The sequence below is a fragment of the Salvelinus namaycush genome, chromosome 35, assembly GCF_016432855.1.
Source record: "Salvelinus namaycush isolate Seneca chromosome 35, SaNama_1.0, whole genome shotgun sequence".
In the NCBI taxonomy this organism is placed as follows: Eukaryota; Metazoa; Chordata; class Actinopteri; order Salmoniformes; family Salmonidae; genus Salvelinus; species Salvelinus namaycush.
This window is the reverse complement of record NC_052341.1, coordinates 11,985,600-11,997,628: the sequence shown is the minus strand read 5'-3', so window position 1 is coordinate 11,997,628 and position 12,029 is coordinate 11,985,600. Positions and strand designations below refer to the sequence as shown.

Sequence of the window (12,029 nt, the reverse complement as noted above, 5' to 3'; positions counted from 1 at the left end):
AGCTGTCCCTTTGTGTAGCATTAAATGTACATGCAAAAACACACTTTAAAACATTATATTCTGAAATCACCCTGCAATAGATGATGCTTGGAAATATGATACAGTATATGGTTCGACTGTACAGTGTGTAGAACCCTTCTTGCCTTCCAAAGAATTGTCAAAGAACCCTTTCTTCCAAAAACAGTTCTTAGGAAGTTATAGAACCCTATCCCACTACAAAGAACCCTTTCGGAACTCTTTTTTCTAAGAGTGTAGATGAAACCTATTGGGAAGGAAACAAAACCAATTTCACAATAATCTCTTGGCAGAAGTGTTAGAGAGGGTGGGAGGGGGGAGGGAGAGCGGGAGGGTGGGAGGTGGATGATATCTCTATAGAGGAGCTGAAGGGGTGAGAGAGAGAGAGAAAATAAAGGAGAATGGTACTGCACTAATTTGTCATCAGACTGGGGCCATGACATCTAGGCTATTACAGCACTGGTGTTTTGTCATCACAACAGAATAGTACAGCAGCAGCTAGAACTGGGACCTGCAGACATATTCTGAAACATGGCACATGAGATGGAGAGTGTGAATGTGTGACTGGTTGGTTGTGTGACTGTGTGTGTGTGCGCACTATGCCCAGGCACATGTCATCAATCAGAGTTGCTAAGGCAACTTGCTACTGCTTGATCACTGCTCATATGTCATATGTCATCATCCTGCAACCATTGCCTACAGATCAAGGCTCATATGTCATCTTCCTGCGACCATTGCCTACAGAACAGAGCTCACATGTCATCATCCTGGGACCACTGCCAACAGAACAGAGCTCACATGTCATCATCCTCGGACCAGTGCCAACAGAACAGAGCTCACATGTCATCATCCTGGGACCACTGTCTACAGCATAGGGCTCATATTTCATGAACCTCAGACAACTGCTAACACACAGAGCAGAGCCAGGCTGAGTAGAGGCTTATGTTTACATGTTATCCAACAAACAAATCAAGATGCTGCAAAGAGGTTGTCACTCTGCTCAAAGGTCACAACATGGTACTATTGCCTACAGTAGGGCTATAACAAGACCTACCTACATGAAAAAGTACTATAGTGTATGCTATGCTAGGAATACTATAGTATTCACTGTAGTGTTTTTGTGGATTTGCGGAACGTAGTATTTGCTGTAGTGTACTGTAGTATTTACAGTTTACTATAGTATAAATGGGTCTTTCTATAAACTAGGGTAACAGTGAGTATTTCCAACGCTGGACAACTTGTTACAGCTGTTGATAAGTCATTGATAATAATCTGCAAATGTATTTTATGTCATTGCATTAAGATATAAGGGGAAATCATAGCTATATTCAATAAAATTCACAAGTTGATTTAAAACCTATGTTTAACCCTTTATCATGGTTGGTGTCTTGACGGATTTGTCCAAAATCTTGTGACATAAAACATAACATTTCTGTCCTTGCATTTATGGCAGTCTAAGTTGTCGTTATATCATATATTAAACATGAATCAGTTAAATTAGACATTGAACTTGTAAACCCTGTAAGAATCCTGGATCTAGCTGTAGGACTGTTTTTTGTATAGAGATCTCAGAAAGAAATGCAGTGTAACATTTCTTGTATTCCTTATGTTACGGGGTGCAAACAATTTACATTTGCACACACAAATACAAAATGATGTACAGTACGCAAATGCAAAATCGAATGCTTCTAACCGAAAGAGTCCCCTTACCTTGATACTTAATACCTAAATCGAAACTGTCATTAACGTGGTTCTTCAATAACTTTGCATAATACTTGTTGGATGCGCATTTGGTGTCCAGCTGATTAGTTATGCCGTGATATTTTCACACATCATCATCCAGGAAGGAATTTTCTGAAGGACAGTCAAGTGACGGACAGCATTTGTGATAGCACACGCAATACAACAACGGCCCAAGTGCTAGGAAAAAGGTGTTCGCGAGGAATGTCCAGAATATTTTGGTGTCTTATTCGTTATGCCGGCGAAGCGAGTTGTGCCTGGATCCATGTTGGATCTAATATCCTTAGCGAATTGAATCGTTAGATTTAAAAGAGAAAGCATCAAGGTAATGAATTCATGTTTCATATGTTTTTGTGGACACAGTCAACTGTGCACAAGTGTATAGGACAGAAGCAACACCTAACGCTATTCCTATTAATTATTCTGGATATAATGACAAATAATGACATAGCCTAGTGGGCTTATTCACACTATGATCTGGTAATGATATAACATGACTAATACATTTTGTTTACCATGTTACACCTGTCATTTTAATGAACACAAGGGGCTTGAAGTAGCCTACTTGGATTTGGAGCTCAGAAATGCAAGTACTGGAATAGGCCTACCTTGAAAATCAGACATTTCCTCAATTTGGTGCTTGAAAGGTCCTTGTAATTATTGTAACCAATGTATAAGTTCTCCTGCTCCCTTATACTTATCTGTGATTTAGTTTTTGTGAGAGACGTGGCCACCTTCATTTGTTTCCCGCTGATTCAATTGAAGGGTGTTGTGCTACTCTGTTGAAGTAAAACCATGTGTGGTTATTATGAGGACAACAACATCTAATGCTGGCTTCAACTTGGCTTTCCATACAAATCCTTCCATTAAAAAAGGAACCTGGTGCTTGGTCACTTTCTCATTATAAAAACAGTGATGGTGAGATTCAAATAGTGAGATTAATGCTACTGCTATTCCTGGCTTTATTATGTGTGCCTGCGTCAGCCACATAGGCTACAGAAAAATCTCCATGCATCCAATTTATTTGTCAGACAATATTCTCACATATTTTAGAATGTAATAATAATTATAATATCAATGCATTGGCACTGCCCAAGAAATCATTATTGTTGTAGTGGTAATGACCTACTTTTTGGACACTTTTTGCATGCTTTTGGGGGGAAGGGTTCTATATTAGGCCCTACATCTACAATTATATAAACTATACAATTGTATAACATTGATGTCCTTGAAAATTACAATTAAGTGCTTGAAAAAGTCCCTGAAAGTCCATGAATTTGACTTGTCAATATCTGTATGAACCCTGATTAAAGGATGTATAATCCTAGTCCTATGTTGTTGTATAGCTGGAGTTATGAGACAATTTGCATATATTCACTTTTATTCCTCTAAGTACACAGGCAGAACTGCATGAAAATCCTTTTTATTTTTGTTTCAAATCATTTTGATATGTTGATCCCAATGTCACACATTGGTGCCATTATTTATAGAAAGACCCAAATACTGTAGAAAAAAAGAGTAGTATATACTATAGTAATTACTGTAGTATTGCTGTAGTATTTACTGCAGTTTTTTTGTGGACTGTAGTATTTAGTGTAGTATTTACTGTAGTGTTTTTTCGCATTGTAGTATGGTATACAGCAGCATTTACTGTAGCATTTTTGGGGACATTACTGTAATATTTACAAGCATATATATATATATATATTTTTTTTTTACATAGAAGTGGGGAGATTTCTCCTTGAAGAAACCTACTGAAGAAATACAAAACCAGCTCATTTTCCATACCATGTAGGTCGGTAGGTAGGTAGGACTGGTTTCTGAACAGAGTCAAGAGGTTCTGCTCTCTCTATAACTTGCAGAGAATGGGCATGGGCATGGTATATGCAAATTAAATACTGCAGTATTTACTATAGCTTACAAATGTCGTGTTTTTGCGGACTGTAGTGTTTTTGCTGACATTTCTGTAGTATTTACTACAGTGTTTTTTGTGTGGATAACGCTGTAGTATTTACTATAATATTCTACAGTACACTACAAAATGATATAGTAAGTACTACCCATTATGGGGCGGCAAGTAGCCTAGTGGTTAGAGCGTGGGACTAGTAACCAAGATCGAATCCCAGAGCTGACAAGGTAAAAATCTGTCGTTCTGCCCCTGAACAACGCAGTTGTTGTTCCTGTTCCTAGGCTATCATAGTTAAATAAATAAATGATCAAGGGATACTACAGTGCATAGTATCCTACAAGCTGTAGTATTTTTTTAACACCATAGAAATATAATCTGTGCGTCTCCAGAATTAGAAATAGAGTTGTACTTCCATTGTCACTGTGCTCACAGCTGATACCACCTGGCACACATGGGACTATACTACATACTATACTATAATAAGGCCTGTTAGTTATGTTCAACTCCAGACTTTGTATGTGCCAGTTTAACTTAAACTAAACTGGCACATACACTGTACATAGATATACAGTATAAGGCCTGGTAACAAGGAGGACTGAAGAATTAGGATGTGAGTTGATGTAACCCCACATCGATACACTTCTTTCATTTCTGCCAGACATATGTTATAAATACACACACAGTGCTTTCTGCCAGCGCCCCATTAGATGGCTTTAGGAAGAAAGGACTGGGATAAATGGGGACCCTCTCTGACTCTCTTCCACTGGGACACTTCATAGCAACTACAGGCCTTATTCATCATTGCCAACTGCCAACCCACTCCAGCCTTGATCGCAGCGCCAGAAAACCACAGAAGGTAGGATTTCTGTGGACATTTTGGCATGGAGGTGTATGAGAGTTGAATTTGGTAAACCAACAAAGTCATTGCTAATGAACTAGGTGAAGATGATTTGATCTAATAGAGGTTCCATGATGATTAGTTTATGCACTGATGTAAATGGACGCAAGTGGCATTTCGGCAACTTTTCATAGAGATTGATAGACGACTCCTAATGTATATAACTATTTTAGCATAGAGGGCAGCTACCGCTCAGCCCAGTCAAAGCTCTTCTCTGTCCCAGCACTCCAATTGCGGAACAAGTCAGGACAGAAGAGTCCCTGCCCATATTTCGAAAATGTTTGAAACTCTACCTTTTTGAAGAGTATCTTAAACAACTCTCACGACGCTCCCGACGCGCCCCATTCCATTGTTAGAGCTGTCACTTGACTCTCTTGTCAATATAATAGACAATCTTGAGGGATGGCACCACAACATTGCTGATAAATGCCTTGATCTAACCCCAGAAAACCCCAAAAGACAGGAGGATTTCTGTGCCCCCATGTGGCGTGGTGGACTGACAGGACTAGGTGTGCAGTCCAAATCGCACCCTTTTACCTATTCCCTTCTCTCGTCAAAAGTAATGCATTATATAGGGAATAGAGTGCCATTTGGGAAACAGCCTATCAGACTGGAAGGAGGGCACCACCGACACAGGCCTAGATGGCTCTCTTTGTCTTCTCAGTAGCTCTATTGCTGCGTCCCAAATGGCACCATATTCCCTATATCGTGTCTTACTTTTGATCAGAACCCTATGGGAATAGGGTACCATTTGGGATGCACTTCCATGTATCACCTCAGAGGCACTCCTCTAACGAAGACATGCATGCCCTTTAACGAGCTCTATCTCCTAACGAGCTCCTAGCGCTAACGAGGTAGTGACGGAGCGTGGACATGTGGTCTACACCCTGACTGCTTATTAAGACTGTCGCCTCAGAACTTATCTGTTAGGTTCCGTGAGGACGAGATGCTCGGTTGGAGGTGAAGAGAGAAGTAGGTAAGACATGTAGGGGGAGCAGAAGGGAAGAAATGTAGGACACCACACAAGGAGGAGGAGGAGGAGGAGGAGGAGGAGGAGGAGGAGGGGGGAGGAGAGAGAGAGAGAGAGAGAGAGAGAGAGAGAGAGAGAGAGAGAGAGAGAGAATACTTATTTTGAAATTATAAGATACATGAAGGGAACCTTTTATTGCACTTCTTGGAAGATTTACTTCTCGAGAGTGGACTGTATTCCTTGGTGTCTGCTGATGTTACAATGCATTTTTTGGGTCAGCATCCCCATTAAGCACCCACTGTAATATTTAGCAGAACATAACAGAATGGGAACATGGAAACACCTCCCTTTACCAGCGTGTTCCAGCATGTAGGACTACTGAATACCTTCTATTTGCTCTATATAATATATATATCATATAATATTATTGCGAAGCATCTTTTGAAACTACAGAGAACAATTGGATCTTGAATAGTCTGATCCTGATATGACAGGAACGTCTTTCTCAGCGTCTCTCTCTTTTGATTGTAGTGCATAAGTACAGTATACCATTTGTGTTCAGCAAAAGATTTTGTATCCAATTTAAAACCCCTGCTTTAGGTTCTGCAAACAGAATTGTCTTGGCAGGAGACCCCCCTCTGAGGTATGACAGTGAGGTGTACGGAATGTTGGAACGGATTGGGAACTGATTTAGAACTCTGACTTAGAACTTAATGGTTCCGCAAACAGAAGTCTCCTAGCCTCCTAAACTCTTAGCAGGATATTTCCTCTCCACCCCCTGAGGTATGTCAGTAAAGGCTATGGAGTGTTGAGTGCTGGGCTTTGTCCCAAATGGCACTCAATTCCATTTATAGTACACTCTGGTCATTAACTATTTAGGAAATAGGGTGCCATTTTGGGACGCATCCCTGGAACTGGTCATGGAAATTCACCTGGCAGAGCTGCATGAAACCTGGGGAGACTCCCACACAGAGGAGAAGGGGCTCTGGTGGGGTACAGTGGGGTGTGTGTTCGTGTATGTGTGTGGGGGGGGGGGGGGGGGGGGGGTCAGGATTAGGAGAACGAGTGTTTGTTTAAAGGGTCACTCCAGGATTTTGGCAATAAGGCCCGTTATCTACTTCCCTAGAGTCAGATGAACTTCTGGATACCATTTGTACAGTATGTCTTTGTGTCCAGTGTTGGAGGTAGTTTTGCGAGCCAATGCTAATTAGAGTTAGCGCAGTGACTGAAAGCCTATGAGTATCTAACTAGCATGCAACAGTCCCTTAGAGATGATTAAAATAAAGAAAAGTGTGTCTGGAAGAGCAAGGGCCTGTTCAGTACTCCTTGCGTGTACCCAGTGATGTACTGTACACTCCACACTCCCTTCCCTGAGAATAGTGCACAGTGTTTGATGTGATGCCCACTCCCTAACCTGAGAGTATTGCACAGCGTTTGATATGATGCCCACTCCTCTACCCTGAGAATAAGCACAGCGTGTTGGTGTTTACCTCTTTCAGGCAACCCATAAAGTTGTTGCTAACAGGTGATCCAGGCAGGTCAGCCGTGCTAGGACTCCCGCCAACATAGAAAAAGTCGTCGGAGCCTAGCATGGTGTAGTCTTCTTGAGTATACCCTGTGGTGGTCAGTATCCCATCCACGGATATAGTTACCTAGACAACAAAGCACAGGGAAAGGACACGCTATTCTCAGATAGCCTATCAGAGCTCTCAGTCCAGCGGCTTTCTGCCTCTGATATATAGTCTCTGAGTCTGTGATAGTATTGTTTTTCCTCTATAGATTTTTGGTAAAGATTATAGAAACCCATTTTCATGTCTGTTTTTTATTTTTTTCTTGTTTTTTTGTTTATTTTGTCCAGTTTAGGATTAGTAGTTTGAGATGTAGACTGCTAGCCCCCCAAGGAATTGATAAAGCTAGTTAGCTAGGAAGTTAGTTAGTTGCCCCAGACTAAGTGTGTTAGTAAGTTAGCCCCTACTGCAACTCAAAAGGAATTTCAGCAGACACAAAAATGGTGTTAGTAGAATGTTATCTAGGTTAGTTTCGCTAGGGTTACATATTAGTAAAAGTTAATAAGCAGTTTGTTTTCTAATAAAAAGAAAAGAAAAGAACAGCGTGCGAGTGGGTTAGATATAGAAAGCAGCAAGCGAGTAGAAGCCACAACCACAGGTTTAGCGTTTAGCGTAATACACAAAAATTAGTTTTTTCAGAAAGACAAAAGTAAGGTGTTTTTGTCTTTTCCTTTTGCATGTGAGCACACAAAAAGAAATGTTCCCCAAGATGGTGTTAGTTAATAGGTTAAGGAAAAATTGTTTTGGTCCGACACTTTGCGCTTGTGTCGGATGTACGCAGAAGCACAGGATTGGTGGATCGTGCAAAAAAAAATTAAAAGCACCAATGACAACGACAGCTGGACTGGACGAGTGGTCGGGAAGTGTGAGCAAGTGCAGCGTACAGCGCAGCATTCAGAATGCATGCCATGCAGAGTGAATGGGAAATAGAACACTGGCTGAGCCAATGAGCATCAGGCCAGCCAGGCAGGAGTCAGACATGGGTCCTCCTTTGTTAACCACTGCTTGATGCAAAAGGCTCGAAACGATGCTCCTAAAAACGTGATTGGACAGGAGACAGGAAGTAAAAATAACAGGAAGTGGTGAAAACCAACCAACGGATGAAAATATAGTAAAAATAAAAAGGTCAAAACGTAAGCAGAAAGAGTACCAACCGCAGTTCCCCTTTTTTTGTTAATGACGTCTACAGTAAGAAAAGATAGAAAAGAAACACACGGCAAACCCAAACTAAGAAACAATTAGAATGATATCTACCGAACAATGTAGTTTGTTTACCATAGCGTGTCCAATGCCTGAGTGCTTTGTGGAAAAGGGGGGAGAAAGGAAATTAAAAACTGTGAACAGAATAACGATAGTTACTCAAAAAAGAGATGATGGTTAACTACCAAAAGTTAGTACATTGCTGAGTTTGTTGTTGTTGTTGTTGTTGTTAATAAACATTAAAAAAAGAGATTGGTTAGTAGTATGACACATTCCATGAATGACATGTTAGTTGTTGTTTTTCAAAGCATGTTAGTAACATAGAGTAAAAAAGGGCAAAATAAGTAATTTTTACAAGATAAAAAGCAGACTAAGAAAGACTAGCGAAAATGCCTCCACAAGTGGAAGTGAGCTAGCCAGCGTTGGATCGATTGGTGACTCCCTAGACCGGACTCGTAGACCGGACTGCCTGGGTAGGCATCAACAACCGCAACCCCCACCCCTCTGACACGGTATGATTGACAGACATCAAATGGTTCATAAGAGAGAATGCCTAAAGCGCATCAGTTGACCCTCTTTAACGAAAGTCTTTCAGATCTTTGGGTTCATTTGATACATTCTTTCATTATTAGGACCAGTTTAGGACCATGTTCATGATTTTCAAGACCCGTTACAGACCAAGATTCCGACCGATCCCATCCGTTGGGACGTCGGTGGTCAGGAACTCATCTTACATTACTTTACCTCCATTATGGTCTTATTGATGGACTTTAGGATCACTTTACTGTAATGAAACAAAGCAAAGACCCTGACACAGAATGAGAACGAGAATGGAGATTGGATTCCCCCGTTGAGCATGCACTTTCATTATGCATTCTTAATGTTTTCACAATTAAATAACATTTTAACATTACTGAAATCATCTCAATATTTATATATATATATTTTTTTAACTTTTTGTCAGTGTGGCGTTTCAAAACAAACAATCCACTACTATCTGAGCAGGAACACATCTAGAGAGAGCTAGTGTGTTGGTAGAATGCCGTACGAGAGATCCTCAATAAAACCAGTATATTCAATACTTCCAACTATATGTCATAAAGCAAACTGTGTTGCTTGTAAACTGTGTTGCTTTTATTTTTCTTAATTTAGCGTTTTCTCAATTTTTGGGGGGTGTAACAGTTGAGCATGTGTTGAGCAGCCAAAGACCCAGAGGTCAACAACAAAAAGGCTGATCCTCTAAAAGTAAATACATTATGTTCATTGTGGTCACAACTACAGTATAGAGGAATGGATGACTCAGATATCAGCAACTCTGAACAAAGTGGTACATCCCTGGGGCAAAGCTTCCTGCCATCCAGGACCTCTATACCAGGCGGTGTCAGAGGAAGTCCCTAAAAAAATTGTCAAAGACTCCAGCCACCGTAGTCAGAGACTGTTCACTCTGCTACAGCACGGCAAGCGGTACCGGAGCACCAAGTCTAGGTCCAAGAGGCTTCTAAACAGCTTCTACCCTCAAGCCATAAGACTCCTGAACATCTAGTCACATGGCTACCCAGACTATTTGCATTGCCCCCATGTTTTTCATATGGTCTTTCCTCTATTGATGCCTCTGATATTCCATTATCATTTTTTTTATTTGAAAAACTATCACTGGTCTAGATATGTCCCTGCTCAAATGCAGCACCGCGTTCTTCATGTCTTACTACAGATCAAATCATTATTACGATCAATCGAAATACTTATTCCAAAATGGGTCAAATTTATTTGATTGTAATAATCAAATTCAATCAAGTTGGGCTCATCTAAATTTGTTTACTACTAATTCTCCATCGCAGTCACCCATTTTACTGTTACCTGACGTAGATTCCTTGTAACTTTGACATCATGCCAATCATTGTCATTGAATTTCCCATTGACAGGCTCCACCAGAGCTTCAAAGGCCCCAGACCCCAAATTAATGACCAGCGATACAGCTCCGTTTTTCAGGGCAAGGTTGACATAGTCTGCAGACTTCCCCGTGTGAAGCATCAGACCGTTCCTTTGTAACGTCTTGAAGGACAGGGTGATCTCGTCGCTGCTGCTCTGGATCGGGTTCAAGGACAGGTCGTAGCAGAAGAACTCGGATCCCTTGAAGGTCGCCACGTAGTCTTCCTTTCCTATAAGAGGACACAAAGATAAAGAAGGATTAAGTTTTACATAGAGGAAGGGAGGGAAGAAGAGCAACTCCTACATTCCATATAGCTCGGCCTGCTTAGCTGTCCACCTAGCTGTTCAGAAGGTATAGGAAGATTTCAAAAAGGTTAGGTTATAACAGTTCACATTCAGTTTGGACTCGACTTGGGGTGATAAGATGGGATGATATGGACATTTACAAAGATTGCTCTCCTAAGGACTGGTTGTCCTGTACAGTACTTAACTGTGTACTTATATTCGATCCTCCAATGGGCTGCATTACTGAAAACCATGAAAAACCTTGTGACCTGGTACCCATGGTGCCCCAAAAATCAACATGAAGCCTTGTCTCCAATCCTTACCTGTATCTCAGGTAGTGAGGACAAGGTAGTGTGGACAAGAAAGTGTGCCAAGTTCAAGTTCACTGTGCATTTGCATTTGCATTTTTTATGAATTTGCTGGAATTGTTTTACGTTCCTCAAACTCAAACATGATTAAACCAATCTGAAGGCAAGGATTCTGTTACCAGAACCAATGGTTTGGTTTATGCTTCACACGTTGAAGAGGAAACCCTTCTAATGGTACATCATAGTACAATACAATATTCTCCAATGACACATCATAGTACAATACAATATTCTCCAATGATACATCATAGTACAATATAATATTCTCCAATGATACATCCTAGTACAATACAATATTCTCCAATGATACATCATTGTACAATACAAATATGCTCCAATGATACATCATAGTACAATACAAATATGTACCATTGCTGCTCAAATGTAAAACCTGAAAACCCCATAATTCCATTGGTAAAAAAGCCTTAATTGTTTACATTATCTGGCTCTACTGTGTTTGTGAATGGAAATTAAGTAATTGTATAATGGAGGAGTATGTTTTCAGGGTATTACATTGTATTTATCCAGTCTTCTCTCTATTCATTAGCCTGAGTACAATTACACTTACTACAGAATGGGATGGGAGAGGGAGGGAGAGAGAAAGAGAGACAGAGACAGAGAGAAAAGAGAGAGGGGGGTAGAAGAGACAGAGAGAGATATTTCTGTTCTTTGTCGGATTCACCAAAGCTCCATAAAATCAGTCCAATTAATTTAGCTGCTACTCATTTTCAAGCCAATAAACCCATTTGAAAGCTGGCGGTTCACGGTTATGTTTTAGCCATTTAGCCATTAACATTAAATTCTCAGAGACAAGAGATGAACTAAAAGAAGCCCCCATCCTTAGTGGACCCCAGGAAGAACCTTAGTTGTTGCCAAGGTGTCAGCTAATGGGGATCCAAATAAAGTATAGTGCTCAACTCTTTGAAGGGGCAGTATTGGGGATAGCAAGCATCAGGCAGGAGAGGGACAATGGTAGGTCAACCAATAAACAAGCTATTTAAGAAGTGATCTGGGACCAGATAACAAGCTATTAAAATAACCATCTGACAATAAACCAACCACAACACAAATGAACCACAGTATTTATATACATATTACACACATAAACTATATATACATAAGTATGTGGACACCCCTTTCAAATTAT

At 40.5% G+C, this 12,029-nt stretch overlaps 1 protein-coding gene across 1 annotated transcript in view; it reads right to left on the bottom strand.

Moving 5' to 3' along the window:
- LOC120029401 (neurexin-1a-like) overlaps positions 1-10,967 on the bottom strand; it is a 164,221-nt gene extending 153,254 nt beyond the window's left edge. Inside the window, exons 1-3 of the mRNA XM_038974622.1 lie at positions 10,949-10,967; positions 10,158-10,459; positions 7,023-7,184 (exon numbers count right to left, since the gene is read on the bottom strand). Of these exons, the coding sequence (XP_038830550.1) occupies positions 7,023-7,184; positions 10,158-10,459; positions 10,949-10,967 (483 nt within the window). The remainder of the gene's footprint in view (positions 1-7,022; positions 7,185-10,157; positions 10,460-10,948) is intronic.
- Between the last annotated feature and the right edge of the window lie 1,062 nt (positions 10,968-12,029).